Source organism: Electrona antarctica (assembly GCF_951216825.1).
Source record: "Electrona antarctica genome assembly, chromosome: 8".
Taxonomy (NCBI): Eukaryota; Metazoa; Chordata; class Actinopteri; order Myctophiformes; family Myctophidae; genus Electrona; species Electrona antarctica.
Window position 1 is genome coordinate 43101707 of NC_136789.1, and position 21937 is coordinate 43123643.

At 40.0% G+C, this 21937-nt stretch overlaps 1 protein-coding gene across 1 annotated transcript; it reads right to left on the reverse strand.

The window, feature by feature from the left end:
- Window positions 1-5814: 5814 nt before the first annotated feature.
- LOC306928783 (T-box transcription factor TBX2b-like) lies at window positions 5815-9264 on the reverse strand (the record flags this gene model as incomplete). Its single annotated transcript, XM_079509056.1, has 4 exons — window positions 5815-5895; window positions 6521-6667; window positions 8352-8619; window positions 8984-9264. 4 exons carry the CDS (start codon window positions 9262-9264, stop codon window positions 5815-5817), a joined length of 777 nt encoding a protein of 258 aa, XP_079365182.1.
- Between the last annotated feature and the right edge of the window lie 12673 nt (window positions 9265-21937).

Sequence of the window (21937 nt, forward strand, 5' to 3'; positions counted from 1 at the left end):
GACAGTATGGTGCTGATGTTAACGGTACTGTAAAGTTTTACAAAGTGCAGAATGTCCAGATGCGAACTGACTAATGGCCAGGTGTTATTTGCAGCCTAATGATGTGCAAGTCCATATCACTTGATGGCATAAAACACTGCAGGACAATGCATCCTAGACTTTTCTCCCTCCTATCTCCCAAACTGGAATAAACTTCCCATTTCAATCAGAACTGCAGACTCACTCCCAGTCTTTCCGCCGTAGTCTGAAGGTCTCAAAGGTTTTGTCACCCTAAATGTTAATGTTTTTTTAGATAGTGTGTTGTCTTGACTTTGAGACACATTTTTCTCTGCACTCTTATTTACTGTATGACCAGAGTTTATGCTATACTCTGCTATTATGATCTCGCACTTGCAATTAAATATTGCAAGTGCTAGAAGTGTTCATGTGTCAGCAGGACACATGAAGACTTACCTGCACACAGACACATAAACACATCACATCACACTCGTGGGCAGTGACTGTATCCATATTAAAACCGAACTCTCTGTCATCAATTAATGAATGTGCTTTAACCACATCAACCTTAATATAGCTATTCTGGGACAAACATTCACAAAAATAGATCATGCAAGTGTGACATCATTTCCAGCCAGGTAAGATATTTAGTGTAAACTGGAGGGATAACAGGTCGGGGCCTAGTATATACCCCTGAGGGACTTCGGTCAACTAAGTATACAGGGCGTAATTGGCCTTTCGAAACTGCAACTTAGTTGCATGTTCTGAATATAGTCAGACTGTCATAGATGTGCTGGTAAACCAAAGTGCAATGTCAAGAGCGCATTGTTCTCTACACAGAAACATTGACATATTGCAAAACCTGGTGTTATTTATGACTGCTTACGCAATGATGTGTGGCTAGCTGGCTACAAACGCATGTCTAACAGAAAAATCTGACATGAAAGTGTAATTGTGAAGAACTTTAATGAGTCACATGTTGCAGGAGAGGGAGGGGGAAGCAGTGTCTAGAGAGAATGGAGGATCGCTGTCCAAAACCATCACATCAGAATCAACCTCATTAGGTCCATGGGCCTCCCAGTCTTACAGAGCTGTTGACTGTCGGCTTCAATGGACTTGCTGAGAGATGACAAGAGTGAAGAATGTTGCAGCAGTGAGGTATTGTCACGCAACACCAGGAAGAAAAACAGCCACGGATATCATTTTAAGACAAAAATTTCACATGGTTTCATTTAAATTAATTTAGACTCTGTAAGGCAGGGAAATCAAATCAATGTGCATCAAGAACTAAACATAATAATAATAAAAATATTTTCTTTCTTGGGTGCCAGGCAAAACAGAACTCCACCTAAAAAGAATCATTCACCAATATTATTCGTAAGTTTCTCCTTAAAAAATCAAATGCATAATTGTAATTTTCAAGTTGGTTAAAACCTCTAAAGCAGTGTTTCTCAACATTGTCATATCAAAGACCCCCACATTTACATGTATGTGAGCTTGTAGATTGGCGCTATTTTCAAATAAAATAGGGTAAGTGTTTAATTGTTCCTAATTTTGCTGTGGACCCTCTAAGAAAACATTAGTGAAGGCCAGAATCTTTGTGAAAATTGCAATTAAAGCCCAGGGCCCAGGGGCCCTTGGCTCTCAGGGGGCCATCAGGGAAAATGGACTGCACAGTACTGGGTTTGATGCCCTGAAAAGGGCTCCTGGGGACCTTCATCGGCTGTTGATTGTGTGAAATTTAGCTAAAAAAGATACCAAAAAAAGAAAGAAAAAACCCGAAATCGGGGCCCCCCAAAATAATTCCAGCCCAGGGGACCTCGTGGGGGTTAATCCGTCCCCATCCACCTGGTTGGCTGGTTAAATAAATATATTTCATCACTTGTTCCAATTTCACTTGTTTTTTCCTGTATCCTCCTGTATGAGTTCCATCTCCTGATTGGATGAAATTGCTATCCCGAACTGAAAATGAATATAACTGGAGAGAGATGGGGAACACCTATTACTGAACCAACTCTAGTTTATAGCCATATGGGAATATAGAGCTATTTGGCCCACCCAGCCCCATTGTTCCTGTTTGCTGACTTGCATGATGCTCATTACAGGGGGCAGTTTTTAACCTCTGGAAATTAATAGTTTAACCAAAACCACTTTCACCCTGGAGTCCCTATTTCGGGCATGTAATTGGTAGAAATCACTGTATCTTCACGTGTTAAAAGAACACTACATATCTATATGAATGTAAATACAAAATAAATTAATATAAGTTATGTATTATTCATCTTTAAGTGTATTGCATATTTACACAATTTGAGTGTTGCAGAGCATTTACTACCCAAAAATATTCTATATATTTTAACCATTTACAATTAGATTTTGTTTCCTTAGTGGCAGTATATATACAAAAATAAATAACTGCAGCTACACAGTCATACTAGATCATTTTAGGTGAAATTATTTGTGAATTGATTTATTCATCACATGAGTTTATGGGTGGCATGTTTGTTTTCTCAAGTCCACTATACTTTGCAGCTCATTAGTGGAAACCTTTATCAGAGTTTTAGGTGACAAAATCTTGTTGATCCCAGTATTGTGACAGTCAGACACCGGAACTGAGTCTGTGCTGTCTGATTTGAACAACGTAGATCCTGCTTTTAATTTGCCAGACAGTCTAGTGCTGGGAAAATGATTGCTTGGTGCAGTAGAGGTGGGGATCTGATAAGGGTTGAATCGCAAGCTTGATGGAGAGGTGCCGAGCCTGGCGTTCCTGTACAGGCCGGAGGTTGCTGAAGAGGTGAGCAGTGCTGGGGCCATTGTGGACGCCGCTGCCATATAGTTGTATGGATATGGGAAGAATCCTCCAAAAGGTGTCCCCGGAATTCCCTGAAAGAAAATAAACATAAAATGTATTGTCAATTGGGATATGAAGGTAGAAATTACAGCTTTGCCCTTCTCACAAAGTTAGCACTCTGAAATAGAAGCGATGGTTCTTGTATTAAAGTAGATACAGTATAATATTTTATATACTGTAAGTTTTAAATCTTCATCTTGAAATGTCCAAATCGGACTTTGATGTTACTGGTAGTAAAACAGAGCGAGAAGACAGAAATGGTGCTATCGTATTAATGAGAGAGAAATTAGAGAGGACCAATTATACGAAGATAGGTTGAAAATGGGTAAAGTGGCGCTTTTACACTGTTGTGTTAACTGCTTAGTTAGCTTACACTACACTATGGTTAATTAAAAGTACTTTTATCTTTCTTCAAGGCAAGCCTACCTGAGACGCCAAAATGTGCTGCGACAGGTGGAACAGGAAGGAACTCGAATAGCTGATGCTTTGAGAAGGTAAGCATTTGTTCTCAAGTCCATTTGCTCCTGACAGATAGCCAAACAGGTGTCCCTTACCAACAGCGGACAACGATTCTGGAACCACTGAACCACTCTGTCCAGAATTCAATGGCCTTAAAAACTGTTGACTTTGCAAGTCCTGGATCGCCAAGCGCTGTAGGTAACAAGAACTAAATGGTGATGGGCTCTCTGTTGGCACAATTCCATCTTGTATTTCTGTATTTAAATCCCTCTTCTGGAACTCTTTCATATTGTGGTGCTTATGTCTGAACATATTTTGTTCTTCCCTTGACCCATAGTCACTGTTCCTGAGGTCTGAATTGTTCCTTGGTGTTTCCTTGCCCTTTTGGCTCAAAGGATATGAACAGGTTACAGTATCTTGGGGCTCAACATCCTGTCCAATGTCGCTGTTTTTCTCATCTGAAGAAAAATAATACATTACTTTCAAATACATATCTGAAATTAGATTAATCACAAGTGAACAATGACATTAGAAGAGCATTCGAATTACTGACTGTGGCTTCATTGCCCTGAAGCTCAACTAAAACGTGTAATGTTCTTCTTTTACAATCATGCAATACCAATAGAAACAGAGCTGGGAATTGAAACCACCTGCATTCAAACCCAAACCCAGATCTTCCACAGGAATCCACATATCTATAGCTCAGCCAAAGGAGAATCCCCCTTAACCAAGATACTAGGCTTCTGGTCTTCATTCAGACGTATCTACTCTCAAATGTTATCATGTGGTTATAATTCTCAATCTAACCAATCTTTAAATAATATCACATTATGTAATTCAGCTATCAAGTTAACGTTTCTACGTTAACTTGATAGTATTGAGAGCTGCTTTATATTGCCTTCAAATCAACAACGCCACTAGAACCAACTGCCTTGTCTGTTTAACTTAAACTCTGTTTAACTGTCTCCACCGAATACTATGTTTTGTTTTCGTCCCTGTCTGTCCTCTCCGATTTTCCATATTCCATCCTGATTAGCTAAGCTTGGCTTTTGACTTTTGTAAAGCAAAATTACAATTACTCCTTCAGATTCTGCAAATCGCTACACATGATCTTTATAGTCATGTAATCAAGACAGACCTGTCTGATCATATTTCATATTCCTTATCTTAATTGGCTAACATTTGCTTCCAAAGTTTGCAGGATTCTCTATTTTGAACAATATGCCTTGAATCATGAACGCAGCGTGCGATGTACGCACATTCCCACTAGGGAATTGGCCTATTATTGCACCACCACCAGGTTGATTTTTACAAAACACATTTTTGGAACAAAATGCCTCAAATCATAAGTGCAGCGTCCAATTGCCGTCAAAGGCGTAAGAAGAAATGGCACCCTTTTCACATTGGCCTATCATAGCATCACCAGGAGGCCACAATAAACTCAGAGGAGCACCTTTTCTAGTTTTTTGTATTTTCGGATGTTCTGTGCACTATTCCGCTGTGTTTGTTGTGTCATCAGTGGCTGTGTTTGTGATAAAGAAATGTATCATTTTTTAAATATGAATTTTATCAGACACGCCCCCCTCCTATATAAACCCATTGAACTCAAACTCAAACATTTTAACCATGTTTGTGGTTAAATTGGAGAGGTAGCACAACTCGTAGTCACGATGCAAATTTAAAATGACCAACGTTTCAGCAGAAAATGCCTTCTTCAGGGTATGAAAGTGTTTTTTAGTGGTTAAGAATGAAGTATATAAAGAGATAAATCTTAAAAAGACAAAAGAGTGGCAGCATAGCTAAAGTGTTGATTATTTATTAGGATGCAGAGTAGGAACCAACGTTTCGGCAGATGCAACTGCCTTCTTCAGGGTATATCAAGCATCCTAATAAATAATCGGCTATCAGTGTGTGCGGCCACTCTTTTGTCTTTTTAAGACTTATCTCTTTAGATGTTTCTGCCGTGAGCTGGCACCACTACTAAGACTGGTGTACGTTTAGCATCCTCCTGCACAGTGTAAGAATGAAGTATACCCAAAGGCTGTTTTTATGTACTGTATAGGCCAATTGTCATTTTCCCCAAATCAATGCTTTTTACAAAGCCAGACACTATCTAGGTGCAGAAAAAAAGAATAGTATAGCCTGAAAGTGAAACCCACTTATACATGAACACTTTCAGCATTCATGTATAAGTTCAGGACTACGTTATTTATGCATTGTCATTATTAAAAGCTATCGGGTGTTACTACCTTGATTTGCAGGGTTAGATACATCAAGTGGAGAATGAACCCTGGAACCTGGATGTTCACTGGACTCGTCAGAGTCTGCGCATTCCTCATATTCCTTGTGCAGCGACAGATGGTTTAGGTGCTTCCTGTAAATCAACCATTGATTAGTAAATCCACCTGTGCATCAATATTATAGTGTGGTAAGAATGAGATAAATCTGTTTAATATGCATCCTGGTTGCAAAACAAGTGGCTCATTGCACACAGGCTATGTAGCAGCCTACCTTTTTTCTCGCCTACCATTCCCTGTGTCTCTGAATCCTTTAGCAAAAGGATTGTTATCAATTTTTAGCTGTGTAATCTGCAGAAGAAGGGGAAAAGATATGGCTGTCATTGTGCATATTATGTAAAAGGTTGAAAGGTGTTTGTATTTTCTAGGCTATACAGCAAGTGAATTCATGTCCATAAGGCTCTTGTTTGTTGCAGAGAATAAAGCATCTGAGTAAAGTATAGTAACCTACTTGAAAAAATGTTTGTACTTTCCTGCAACTATTTCATTGTGTATATTCCTGCACTATACCTGCATCCAGTGATCTTGGTACAATATAGAAATTGATCTATTGAAGATTCTGACGTTCAAATGTACATATTTTTTGTTTTGATTGTATTGATGTATTGTTGTATTGTGCTTTCTGCTTTGGCAATGTAAACGTATGTTTTCTCATGCCAATAAAGCCCTTTGAATTGAAATTGAAATTGAATTGAATTGAATTGAATTGAATTGAATTGAATTGAATTGAATTGAAATTGAATTGTGTGTGTGTGTGTGTGTGTGTGTGTGTGTGTGTGTGTGTGTGTGTGTGTGTGTGTGTGTGTGTGTGTGTGTGTGTGTGTGTGTGTGTGTGTGTGTGTGTGTGTGTGTGTGTGTGTGTGTGCGTGCACGTGCGTGCGTGCGTGCGTGCGTGCGGGATAGTGTTAAAGTTTACCTTATCATTCTGATACGCCGTGACTGCAATGAACTCTGTCTCGGGGAAGACATACGTCCGGAAGTTGCAGCAGGGCAGCTTCATCACGTCATTAGCTCTCACAATGTGAAATCTGGGCTGATATTTATGCATCGAATTCAGAATTGTCTGCAAAATTAGAGAAAGACCACAATGCATCACATTGTCCTTCAGCATGGAGGCAGTGGTGATTGTGGCATGTGGCATAAAGAAACGATATTTATAAATGAGTAAAGAAGAAAACAACATATACAAACTGGCGGAGCAAGTTAGAAAGCCCTGGGGCTTTCTAGCACATGACAACCCCCACCAGTTTCAGGACACTCAAGGGAAAAGATGCTTTTTACTACGCAGCCACTACTCTGTGGAATGCACTCCCTCCAGCCCTGAAATCCCTAAATTCTATTGTAAGATTTAGGAAAGACCTGAAATCATGGCTCTGGACTATTCTCTCAGGGTACCTCTTGTTCTATGTATATAGCTCCCAGCCTTATAAGGATTATTTATTATATGTTCCATGGTTGTTTTGTTTGTACAGTATGTTTGTGTATAGTTTCATGTTACAAAGTGGACCACAATGGAAACAAGCGAAGGCTTTTTTGTGTCTAAGTCCATTTGGCGTTTTTTTAAATGTCATTTTCTGTAATTTTCTTAAACTGCCAATAAAGTATTCTATCTATCTATCTACCCCCCCAAACCCCATAATGCTGTAGAAACTGCATACAGTCCCCTGTGGGGCACAATCCAGGTTCAGAAAATCATGCTGTTGCATTATGGTCCTAAATAAACCCATTAAATCGCTTTAAAACAAGCCTTACATTGTTCAAAGCATTTGTGCAAAACATATAGGCCATATAGTTCATTAAAGGTATTTTATTTGGTTAAAATAAGTGTTAAATAGCTCTATATTCTGATAGCACTCATTGCTATAGAATAGAGTGTTTGTTCAGTAACAGGAGTCTCCAGCTCTTTATAAAACGCTAAAATGCATTTAAACAAAGTGAGATGGGAAGTGATAAACACCAATAAATTACCAGACAAAATTGGAACTGGAACACTATGCTATAGGCCAGTGGTTCCCAAACCTTTTCATGTCAAGGACCCCCACATTGACACTAATTAGCCCCACAGACCCCCATTTGAAAAGACATGCCAGGGACCCCCATAAGAGATGATTTTTACGGCTCTAGCTGTGATTCTCAAACCATTTAATTTCAAGGACCCCCAGTTTGACATGAATTAGTCTACGGACCCCCATTCAATGGCATTTATATCTCTGGGACCCCCAATTTATATTGTAAAATCAATGTTAATTTAACTCAGAGAGTGTACAAATATTGGAACCATGTGTACACTCTCAGAGTTACAGACCCATAAGGGTCCATTTGGTTCCAAACTATCATATAGCTGGGTACCCCCTGGAACTCCATCAAGGACCCCTGGGGGTCCCCGGACAGCACTTTGGGAACCACTGCTATAGGCTACTATAGGCCTATACACTCTACACTACTCCTGATTGGCTTGTGTCACCTACCTGAAAATGTATTCTCCTGTCATCAAAGGGCTGGAGAGACAGGGAGACCTCTGAACAATCACTCTGTAGCAATACTATCAGAATATATAGTTTGAACAATATTGCTAAAATATGACTAACCCTACATACGCTACATTTTAATGTAGTCTGATTATAGTTAAAACATACACACAAAGGTAAACAAAACATTGCCGGCACATGCACACTCACAGCACAAACCATGCACGCACGCACACAAGATTTCAGCACCATGGACAGCGATCGTGTCATTATACTTACAAATCCATGCTTGTCCGAAATATTATTGGTTAATTTGAGTTTATGAAAAGCAACTGGCTTGGTCATCCACTGCTCCCCTTTGGAAGGACTGTCGGGGTGGATGTACATCCGCCTGGGCATCTCCGGGTCGGCCTTGCCAGCAACCACCCAGTGGGAGTTATGGAACTTATAGCGACAGTCATCAGCAGCGACAATGTCCATTAGTAGAATATACTTTGCTTTCTTATCCAGACCACTGACGCGAACTTTGAAAGGAGGAAACATTCTCCTGTAGAACAGAATAAAAGCATGCAGGCCATTATATTAACGGTTATAGGCAATTAGGCTTATATAAGAAACAATTGTATTGTTTATTTGGATCCGGCAGTGGATCCAAAATAAAAAATACAACCAAATGGAAAACAACAAGAATGGATTTATTTTAATCAATCAATCACAATACTGGTGGTAACTCATTATTACATAATATAGTATTATTAATTAACAGACAAACATTACAAGGCTTTAGGAATCAGGATTAAGATTTCTAAGTTGCTTTGGGTCTGATTTTTAAAGTTTAGTTGATCTCATTAGATAAGTAGAAAGCTATGTGCCACTTGAATACATACTATAGGAATCTTGGACATCTTTACCTTCCAGATTTCGTAATGACCATCTCTGTTCCCATTTTGTAGAATTCATTCCACAAATCCTTTGAATCCAGCGAGACTTTCGGCTCATCCTCGTCCACTTCGTCGTCTGGCCACAAACTTTTAAAGGGGCATGGTGGTGGTCCACAGCGATGTCCCAAAGCAGCGCATCGCCTTGCGTCTGCGGCTTCACAGTCCGTTCTGTCCGCCACAGGCTGGGTAAGGGCGCTTGGAGGAAACGTCAGGGCAGGAAAAAACGAAGGCTGAGCCAGGAAAGATGACATCGAATACCCGGTCGACCCGTGGACGTGGATTGGGTGATATGCCATCATGACCGAGACCCGTGCAGTCTATATTATTGGGTTTCTCATCAGTGCGCACGGCCGGTCACTCCAATCGTGGCTATGCTATGGAGTTAGGCTAACTTGTCCAGAGAAGCTCAGAAGCGCCTCAGATCCATGTCCACATTTACTGCGCAAGATCTGCGATCACACTCACAGAGAGATCCTTTACACCGAGGAATTGGCATCTACAAGAAACTCGAGGATACTTTTACTCATGGGCAAGACAGCTTTCTAGTGTCTAATGCATGGAAAATATATGGCAGCAAGTTGAAGGCTGTTTACGCGCATACTGTATACCGGTATTTGGAGAGCAAAAATATTCAGTTATGATAACCAATCAACTGAAAACCTTTTTAGCCTTTCCCTAACTCATTCTAGGCTACAGTAGTCTGGCTACTGTCAAATTCCATTGACTGCTGATTTTATCGTCTGGTTAACCAGGAGCGCGATGGGCGTGGTTACTGCCTGTTTCATTTGAACAAACTATGGTAGTTAATTATAGGGGGACGCCAGAAGTCACATTTCATTTAGTTCGACCAGCCCGAGTGTAATAAAGGAATAACATTGATTATAGGCTACTCAAAAGAATATGTGACATTATGCCTGCTGTAGTCATAACATAATATTGACACTTTAAAATAGGTCTATAATCATTTAATGTGATGATTCTAACAGTTATTTATTTCTAAATTAAATTGGAAATGTTATGCTGCCTATATTTGTTAAGGTCCTTACAAAATAGCTAACTGCTTCACTGTAAGTGTGTATAGAGATTTGCATAGAAATACAAATATACTGTAAAGGAAGAAGCAAAAAGGAAAGTATACAATTCGGCCCTTTTCTGATTTATTAGGCTCACTAAAATGTTTTAACCAAAGATGGCCACTATTGTGACATATCTATTATTATCATATCTAAATTATTCTTCCCACAATAAATGTTGCTGTTTAAGGTTAAACAATCATATAGGACCCAGGGCCACTTTCTATTGGATATCTATAGTGGAGTCTCATGGGGACCCCCAAGTGTCCTTGAGGATGCTATGTTTTTCCAGGAAAAGTATAGCATCAAACTCAGTTTAGCCACCTACCACTTTAACCCTCTTGGCTATTCTAAAATAGCTGTACAAGCTCACAACACATTGTGTTTGTGAGCTTTTAGATTTGGAAAAAAAGCTAAATTGATACCTGACATATCAATTTGGGGGTCCTTGACATGAAAATGTTCGACAACCACACAACCGCCTCACTGGTAATTAAGAAAATGCAAAAGAACTTGTCAAAACTGCATGAGACAAGAGCTTATAATAAAACATATATGGGTAATATCTTATTAGCTACTTTTCAGGCCATATGAGTAAGCCCGCTAAATATATGCCATTGCCTGGCCACTCAAGAGCTTCAACGTGACTCAGTAGAATGTGATTCATTGGGGTCAAATAATCTGTTTGTCACATGCATATATGCATGTTTTGAAGCCTTTTCTCTCTTCTTTTCTCCTCAGTTGTCCCTCGATCAAAGGCTTCAGTCAGGGGAAGAACATTCCCCTGTGTTGGCATGGCATGACCCGGGGTGTCCGAGCTGAGTCCAATGACACCCCACAAAGCCCCCTTGAAATACATTAAAAAAGAACGGGTGTGTGGCAGAGGGGTTGACATAGCCATCAGCTCTGACCACAGTCCGATGACACCCCAAAAAGGACCCCTTTGGAGACATTCCAAAACAGTTGGAAGTGCACATGGCAGGAGGGGTCGACTAGTAAGTCAGACTCAGAAGCTCTAAGCAGAGTCAGATGACACCCACGAGGACCCCTTTAGTGGAGACATTCCAAGAAGTGGAAGGGGGGGCGTGGCCCGGTGGCTTGACTGACAAGTTGGTGGCTCTAAGCCAAGTCTGATGCCAATGCCTTGTGCACTGCTTTGGAGATATTGGAGAATTTAGAAATGGGTGTGGCCTTTGGAGTTTAAATGGAAAGAAGCTGTTTGCTTTTTTTGCGTTATCCATTTGATTATATGGTGGGTCTGGGTTGCGTGTGCGGATTCCGGCCCAGGTTTGTGCCGAATGGTCACGCCCCTCGGCTTGGGAGCTTGGATTGTTACGTGTTGTAAAGAACAGGCTAATTTGACTGAAGTCAGTGGCCAAAAACGTATATACTTTGGCTTGCCTAGCTTCACGTCGCTTGTTTTTAGCTCTGATATTGCTCGGTGTTGGCATCGGGTTGCAACTTGCAACTTGGATGGGGCTGAGTCGTCTCTAGCGACGAGAGACACCACTGAGCGCGATAAAGTGCGCAAGTTGCCATGTCGAGTTGCCGTGTTGAAGTCCATCCCTACTACTAGTTGGGAAAGGAGTGTGACCATTTGGCACAAACCTGAGACGGAATCCACACTCGTGTCTGGGTTAGATGTATGTTATTTATAATATAGGTTGTTTCACAATCAATACAGATATCAATCAATTAATCTATCAATCAATAAATGATTGATCAATTGTTTCACAAAAAGTTTTCAGATATTCTGTGTTAAAAGATGATCACCTATCAGTCACTGTAAGGTTATTCTTCACAGGATGGGTGAAATGATAAAGGAAGTGTCGTTGAGGGGAGTTTAGTGCTACTGGAGGGAAGCCTCATTCTAGGAAGTGACTGCTACCATACGTAGGCTATATCAGTGGTTCCCAAACCTTTTCATGTCAAGGACGCCCAAATTGACACGAATTAGCCCCCATCTGAAAAAGATATGCCAGGGACCATTAGAGAAGAATTGTATGGCTCTGATTCTCAACCATTTTAATTTCAAGGACCCCCAGTTTGACCTGCATTAGTCTACGGGCCCCTATTTAATGCTATCTCTGGGACCCCAAATGTATATTGTAAAATCAAAGTTAATTTAACTCTGAGTGTACAAATGGAACCAAATGGACTCTAACGGGTCTGAGTTACAGACCCATAAGGGTCGATTTGGTTCCCAACTACCATTTAGCTGGGGACCCCCTGGAATTCCCTCAAGGACCCCTAGGGGGGCCGGACCCCACGTTGTGAACCACTGTGTAGGCTATATGCCTACACCAGTTATAGGTAATAAGTTATAGGTAATAACTTGCAATCAGCGCCATGAGACAGATGGCTTCGGAGTTCGGAATGCATTATTTCTGCCTCAACAAACAAAAAGCACGAGCTTCCTGTCTGACTCTGTCTCAGATAAATAATAAGAGATGTTGTGAAGAAGGTGGGAGTGACAGTGTCTGAGTTCACTTCTCCTCTCTGACTTCACCTGAGTGGGATGAACGTTTTGTTGCAGTGCCAGTGCCATATTTCCCTGGCAGCCAACAGTACATCAGATGAGGCCTGCAGCCGGAAGGAAGGCAATCAATCTGGACAATGGAGCACAGTTTTCCCCTTAACACACAGCTGGGACACATTAAGTGAAATGCTAGGTCAACCATATTTCACCGCAAGTCATCTTGAGTTCAAGGCCATGAGGTAGATACAGTATGATGAACTGATGGTTGGTGAGCCCTCTTCACTGCTAATGTTGAGTAGATCTTTCATTTGAAAATCCATTTTTGTCTAGCAATGTGTTTTTCACTGAAGCATAAAGAAGCATTAAGGGTAGACTGATGTCCTCTTACAGGATTATTTGGAGCACTTACCCTGCTGAAGCTCAGATCCCAATACAGTTCTATTCTGGATTAAATGTGGAGCTCAAGATGACAAACAGGATGCTGATATACAGTACAGTAGGTGCAGAGAGGTGTTCAGCTATCCCAAGACAAAGTGTGTGACATCTGTGATTTTACAGTGTATGCAAACGGTAGGATGTTGAGGAATGGATCTGTGATGTTTTGTGGTTGGACAGTACCAGGTTCTCAAAGGTCTTCATTATGAATGATGTCACGCACGCACGCACGCACGCACGCACGCACGCACGCACGCACGCACGCACGCACACACACACACACACACCCATGTCACAGTCTCCTGACTGTGACATGAGTGTGTGTGTGTGTGTCCCTTGTCACCAATTCCCCTAGGTCTAGAGTACTGAAGTCTATATCTTCAGATTTCAGTACTCTATTTCCCTCTGCCACTCCCTTCCTCCAGAGCCTTGTTTGCCTTCAGTTGATTCACCTGAGGTCCACCTGCTGAGCTGACAGACTTTTCTTGTGCATTCTTTCAGTTGCTCATTATAGTTTATTCAGGTTCTTGGTTTTCTGAGTGTTAGTTTGAGTTCTGTTAATTGAGTGTATGTTTGAGTAGTTGTGTTATACTTTTGTGTGTTCCTGTTAAGTTTATTTTATACCTGTATTATCTGCAAGTCAAGTCAAGTGTGATCCTGCCGGTTTCAGTGTTTTTTCCTGAGTTCAGTTCTGCGTTAGGGTCCACCCTGAGTTAACACTTACTCTGGCAAGCATAAGCAGCTACAGTATTTGCTTATATTTTGCTTGCTGTCGTCCTTTGTTTTGTATTGAAAGCCATCATACTGCTCGGAGCATGCTCACCCATGTGAACGCTGTCTGAAGTCATCCACGTAGAAGCTGATTCCTCTCACTACTCCATCAAAGCACCGCTTTAGCTCTTCTATTGAGACCATACAGTGACAGAGCGGAATGGGTAGCTCAATGATAAAGCAACATCCATGGTTTGGTACATGTTAGCTCAGAACACAAGAATAATTATTTATATTATTATATTCTGAAATATATTTCCTTATACCATGTGGATGTGCTGCAGCCTGTGCTTATGTTAGACTTGCAGGGGTGCCCAAAAGGTAGATCACAATCTACCAATAGATCACAAAGGGTGTGCAGGTAGACCACATGACATGCCCCTAAAAATATACAATTGAAATGATTTTATTTTAAATATTTTCTGGCATGCAACTTGAATTGACTTGATTTATTGACATCAAAAGGGCCTGTCAGCTCAAACCCACAATGCAATACTTTGTTTTCAAGGGTGTTGCGCACAAACATCAATATCATTACAAAGTTATATACCAAAAACCCTACCAATTCCATTTACCCCCTCTATTTCGCATTCCAAGTGCGTTTGTCTAATATGTGACAACAGTGCCACCATTCCAAACTTTTTAAAACTATTTTCAGAAATGGGATAATATTGTTTTTGGTGGATAGATCTTGTTGATCATTTAAGTAGCTCTCAAGTCAAAAAAGTGTGGGCCCCCTTGAGGCACTGCTTTCTGTTACCCTGTAACACTGAATAGACAGATGACAAGAAGAATTCTGGTGAAAGTACTGTATATTTTCTGTACGTATTTAAATACTGAATGAAAATGGGAATTACAATTTCCAGGTGAATATCCAATCCATGGAGTTGTTAGTGGTGGTGCTTCTCTGGACTAAAGGCTATATCTCACATAGACAAAAGACATAGAAGTGTGATAGTTATTACTTAACAGGACTATTAATAGGGGTTTATTCGTCACTCATTCATACAGGTTCAAGCAGTGAAATGTTGGTGGGACATGTTCCGCAAAGTCTGTGCTGACACAACAATACAATAAGATAATACAAAGAATAATAATACTGGATGTAACAAAGTAAAAAAACAATAGACCAGTCCACGAAGTGACTGAATCAGGCTGCATTATCACGAGGAACATTATGATAAGGTTCATTATGAAATGCAGCCCTTAAGTCTTATATACTCTACTACTCTACTCTATGAAAACTCATTGTTCTTCTGCAAATATGCAAATATGTAGCTATATGGATATTAAGAGGTCATGGAGAGACTCTAATACAATAAAACAAAGGGTGCAGAATCTAACAGTGTGTTTTATTTTCCCTGGCTTAGGTAGAGGTGAGTCACCAGCATCGCTCAACTTATGAAAGTATGACATTTCCTGAAATTTAGAGTCTGCCTCCACGAGGATCTCCTAATGGAATTTGTTCACAGCTGGCTGTTATAATTGCAATCCAATCCACAGTGTCATTTTAGAGTGAATTCAATTCAAGTAACCGGATGAGTGGACATGCTGTACCTGATTCAAAGTCATATGCCTGATCAGTGTCAGTCAACTCAGTGCAGACTTAACCTCTTCACCGTTACGTTAATTGTAAGAAAAAGATAAGGGTCCTGTAATTGACACTGGTTTTCGGTAGGGGTGCAATGGCATGATTTTTTAATTTGATTTTAAAATGCAGAATCTATTTTTTTTCATTGAGTGTCAATATTTCATATCTACCTATCTAGACTAAAGAAAAGAGGACGCACAGCTCGTAGTCACGATGCTAGAAACTTTAATAAACCAACGTTCCGGCAAGCAGGTTGCCTTCTTCAGGGTATATCTATAAATGCACCACGTCTCTGTCAGTACGTACGTCTGTACGTCTGTAATCCACGTAACTCGAGAACCGTTCTCCCCACCGACTTCAAATTCAACACACGCGTTCCACACCCCCACAGGGGGTGCAGTACCCGGTGTCGAGTTGGTCGAACCCACGGTTGTCCAGACCCGCCACAAAAGGCCTCTGCCCGGGCTCTGGACAGGGCCCCTGCCCAGGGCCCCTGCCCAGGCTCCATATATGGAGCTGGCCTGTTCTGACATCACAACACTCCATATTTGGGCATGCCTGATCGACACTCCATATTTGGGCATGCCTGACACAGAACTCCATATAGGAATAAAGGGACACAGAGAGACAGATACAGAAATCTCCATATTGACACGGGTGGGGCATGGATCTCCAACTTCCATCGTTACAAGAACTCCATATATGGGCATAAAAGGGACACATACATAATAACTGGGTGGGGCATGCATTTCCAACTTGCATCGTTCCAAGTATGCCAGTGTCAAATGGCATGTCTCTAGTTGGAAAATAATCGCAAAAAATCGTGATATCGAATCGTAACAATCGTTGAATCACAATGAAATTAAGAATCACAATATAAATCGAATCGGCACCTTAGGTATTGATAATATCGTATCAAATTGGGAGGTAAGTGAATCGTCCCACCCCTAGTTTTCAGGCCAAATGGCCTTTCCTAACGTTGGAAATGCTACCCAGCTAGTCTTTTTAACCACTTAAACCCTCTATCTATACTTATTACTTAGTAAACTAATACTTATTGGTACTTAATACTAATACTTTTTTCCCTCTATACCAATCTTTTCAACGAAAATAGCAGATCTACAAGCTCACTGTGCGTAACATTGTTATTTTCAGCAATTATCCCCCCAGAATAAGTGGATAATACATTGGTAGTGTTTGATTCTTCAGCAACATCCCGCCTCCCACTGAGACAATTTCTCCATTGGTTGTATTGCTGTCGGTGAAACTATGAAACACTTAAGTTAATACTAAAAGCAAGCATTTGCAAATGGGTCCGTTTTTACTCTCTCGCTATTTTACTGTGCACATTAAAGATTTAACTAATGTTTGTGAGAGAGCCCCATTGTCTGACACATGAGGCTAATGCAATCACTAGAGAATTTTATGTTACATTATAGCTGGTTACGAACTTACGACTAAGGACCAGAGCAGTCTCTGGGAGTGAGAGCTAATCTGATTACACAGAGGCTCCTGCTTTACAGACTGCAAATAAATTGGTCCAAATTAAATCAGGTGCTGATGAAGGTCCTTATCTGACCGAAACATTGACAAATAAAGAAAAGTGTTTGTGATGTTCTTATCTAAGGGGATTTACTCCCAGCACCACAAACATTTTTGGGAGTATGCATGATGTAAATTAAATCATCATGAAGTTCAACAGAGGCCAGGCATTGCCCGGCGGGCAATGGCAACCACCTATAAGTCTTGTGTTACAGTTTTGACCTTCACAGTCAACTGAGGCCAGTTGGAGAAACGTAACAACTTGAACCCTCAGGAATTCCATCAAACATTCGGGCAAAATAGGAAAACATGCTGGGAAACATTAGCTGTAGATCGTCTATTTTTGGCAAAGACATGTGGTGTAGTAGAGCAGTGGTTTTCAACCCTTTTCACGTCAAGGTAGATCATTTATTCTGCATTTGAGCCACGGACCACCATTTGATGAGATAGCCTCTCAGACCCAAAACTAAAGAATATTTTGTCATTGAATAGGATTTTGTCCACAATTCCATGCTGTATGATGTTGGTATAGGAGAGATAACAGGCAAACGTTGATCAAAATAACAGTTCTTCTACATTTTCTCATTTTGTAGACTTCTTGTGATGCAAATGTTTAGCAATAATTTAACTCTTGAAAGTGTAATAATCCCATCAATGGGATTACTCCTGGATATGCTCCTGCATTCTTTCATATAATAGAGCTGGCTTTAGAGGCACTTTTCAATATTCTTTAAACTCTTAATAGCAAGGAGAGTACCTTTGCACGGTGCCTTGTGCTGCTGCCTTGTGTGCTTCATGGAAGCAGAAGGGACCTTTCATATCCAAACAAGTCTACTTCCTAGCCTGAGGGCATGTGACGGATGTGTTGTGTTGGATGGGAATTGGGGGAGGAGGGGCTATTCAATATTACATGACATTCAGAAAGAAATTCATGGCTGGGGAAATGTATGGCTGGGGTTCATAAAGCCTTTCAGTTTGAGACTCAAAGGATACATTTGTTGTCTCCTTGGGACCCAAACTTATGAAATCAAATGCATTAGGACTATAAAAGCTCTGTCTATTGCAACAAAAAACAAAACAAAAAAATAATAAGAAAATAGCCGATATAAGCGTTGCGATGCAACGTGTCTTGACTTGTTGTGAGCTAATGCGTTTGAGTAGATTTGATATTTTCACTATTTGGAAAAATTTAACATTTCTGAAAAAAACTTTTGGAAAAAAGAAATAAACTAATTGGTTATTTTTAGATTAAAAAAAGGAAAAAAATATTCACTTTTGGGAAACAGTTGCATTATGGAATCAGGATTGGGAATTGAATTCCCACTTACTGTAGCACAACACATGCACATGAAACACTCAGGCCATGTGTTCTCTACCGAAAGAGACACCAGGCCTTCCTTATACACAAGGTGATGAATCACACCCCTCATGAACATGACAGTTAGTCTATTGGAAAGACAGTAAGGCTTAACCTCACATTTATAAAGAAATTATTCAACATTCGCATCATGTGACTGAATAGTTTGAACACTTTATTGCAGCCAACATTACACGCAAGGCCTCCGCTTATTAAAGGATGACTTCACCCTTCATATTGGTCCTCACTAATGTTCATGATAATGGCACCAAAAAAGAAATGTCACCATTTTTGGTAATATGGCACTCGGTATGTGTCTCAGAGGAGGGCTGTGGACAGTTCAGAAACCCGCCTACTAGTGACGTCATCGATGGGGAATCCAAGCTAATAGAAACTGCAGGCTTTCTATTCCTGGAAAGTTATAGCATGCTATAATGGAGGCCATTGTTCTCACTTTAATGACAATCTAAATACAAAACTTTTCAATATTGTTTGTCACTGGTAGGCGAGTAGAAAAAGCTTTTTTTCCTTTCTTTTTTTGCTATTGTACGTCACTTGGTTACAGTTGTATTGTTTCTTTCTTTTTTCCATTCTGGCTCCTTTCTTCTAAGATTTCTCTGGTTCTGTTTCAATGTATTGTTTCTTGTGAAGCTTGTGTGTCTGTCGATCTGTCTGTGTGATTCTTTTCACATTGGTTACAGCTTTCCTTTGTCCATCCTGACTTGTTTCTTGTATGAAAAAACAAACAAAATTATTTCAGGATCATCCAGATGACGTCTTGCGTCATTACGGCCTTAAACAAACACAAGTCCATAGACTTGGCAGTTGGCTGGCAAACAAATGACATCATAACTGCCCTAAAGTTATTGAAGAAATAGCTTAAAATTGGCATCCATTTTGTTATGCAAATTAGAAGGGTTAATAAAAACGAATGTTGCTTATCCTTTTTCAGATTCAGAACCCTTGAATTAAGCCTGGTTCCCCACTTTTACCCCAAAATATCTCTAACATATTCACATTTTTCTGAAATCCCACTGGTCTAAGAAGGGAGACATGCTAAAGAACATTCAAACTAGGGTCCTCACATCTCACAAGGAGCATTGTGGTCTGTGCACTAACTGGCTGAGCCACCAGGCACCCTCCATTCACTGTTTTATTTATAATGGATGAAACGGGAAGTATGTCGGCATTTATTAGACTATTCAATGTTCTTTGGTAAACAAAACCAAGAGTCAGACATCGAGGTGCCACTTAACCCATTCAGGCCTGACGTCGAAATAAAAAAAAAAGTTTTCTAAATCATGACAATTTTCGGAAAGATTTGAGGCACATTTTAACGATTTAAAAAAAATTGAAAAATAGCAGATCTACAAGCTCATAGCGCGCCACCGAGTGGCGCGCTATGAACTTGTAGATCTGCTATTTTTCAATAGCTAAATTATAACAATGTTTAAAACACCAAAAGGGTTCCCGCCCCAAAATGGGTTAATGGTTAATGTGGTTAAACGCTAACGTGACATGGATGCGTTCCAGGTCTCAATGGATTAAAGGCTCTTTTCTCCTCCTCTAATGCGACATGTCTGAAATACCACGTTAATGCTGCTTGCCTTGCATTCCAACGTGGCACTGTTATAATAACCCTTTGTTTGACTGCACTACAACAGTGCGTATGGAGTTAATATATTAGCACACAAACAATTTAATATTTTTGGCTTAAGATCCTGCCACTGCCTTATACCACACACACACACACACACACACACACACACACACACACACACACACACACACACACACACACACACACACACACACACACACACACACACACACACACACACACACACACACACACACACACACACACACACACACACACACACACACACACACACACACACACACATAGATTGCATTCAGACGTGCCTTACTGCTTCCTTAAAAGGAGAGTCAGAGGTGGAACTTTTAACATTTTAGCCATGCTTTAGAAGTGCAGTACAGAATTGGTTCTTTTTTGGTTTGTTTTTGATACAGCAAGCCAATTACAAAAAAGAAAAGAAAAAGAAACACAATACAAACATATCCAAGTTGAATTAAATTCAATTTCAATCAAAGTTTCAACCGGTATAAATTAATGGTAATTAACATTCAGGATCCAGAATTATGATTTACAATATTTTAAATCTCAAGAAACCTTTTTTGAATTTTGAATACGTTTGTCTCAATACAATATAAAATATACATTCAACAAAAGCAGCACATTTCAGTGGCATAATAATGACTCACAGCTGTATCACATAAGATAGACACTTATAAAGACTATAGTCTTTAAGTATATATATAAGTAAGTATAAGTATAAGTATAAGTCTTATAAGTATATATAAGACTATATATATATATTCTGTCAAACAAAAGCGTTTTGTGCTGACATCGGCAGGTACCAACCAATTCTAACCAATAATGTCAATCTTCCACACAGAGATAACCTATATCATAACCTACAGTATATTTAAACTCGGAGTATAATTGAGGGGCATGGCCAGACCCTCCTTTTCAATGTAGCCGAGATACAGAACACAAGCTAAATAGTTCACTAAAATATGTTTCTCAAAATATTTGAGTAGTGACAATGCAGTAAGTTGATTGCAGAATTGTGACTTTGACCACTTTGTGGTCTGAGGTGACCTCCAGACAGGTCATGCCAAGAATGCTCAAAGCCAGATGACATGTCTGGAGGTTGCAATTAAAGCTCCATGCTGTTCAACCCATGCAGCCTCATGCAGTAAGATGTACAACTCCTGTTTCACTATAGGGACATTCAGGTACATCATCACTATATGGAAATTGCATGCAGTTTGCAAAATACCATTTCAGCTATATCTCTATGAGCTCTCATTAGTGGTGTTGAAAATGAAAAGAAAAATGTGGGAAATCTTACATTATTAGTAGTGTCAGAATTGGGGAAGGAATACTATACATATTATACTCACATAGCCTATTGTAAAAAACTGAAAAGCAACAAGTTAAAAGTTAAATAAATTGCAATAATTAAGAAACTACAAAGTGTCATTGTTTTGTTTGTTTTTGTCCAATGTGGCACTAGACAAAAAGGCATGGGGTCACCAAAGTCAGTAGGGTTCATCCTGAAATCTGTGTATTGATTATATGATACTGCATGTGCAAAAGTGCAAAGTTGATTCTAGATGAAAGGTCATAGGGTCAATCAAATGGTTATATTTTACATGGAGAATGAATGCACTTATTAAAGTTATTGTAAGTGACATGGTTTGGTTAAAACAAAGTGTTTTCGAAAGGCCATGGAGTCTCCAAAATCAGCAGCTCAGTGGAGTATGAAGTTTTTTTATGAATGTTTCATAGCAGTCTTCCCATTAGAATTTGAGATTCTGTGTGCAAGTGGAGCATTATAGTCTAAGGGTGGAACAAGGCCATTGAACCAAAATCATTTGGGTTCATCCTCCATAAAGGTGCAAAGTAGATTCCATTGAGATCCAGCCACTAGGTCAAAACAAAGTCGATCGAGGGACCTTCCAGTTCCCAGATCTCTACCTCCTGCCTCCATCCTATGCTATACTGCATGAGTTGAAGAAAGCCCTGTTTGTCTTAATTTACTGTGGTCCACTCAGTCAATGTCCATTAACAGTCTGGGCTACTGGG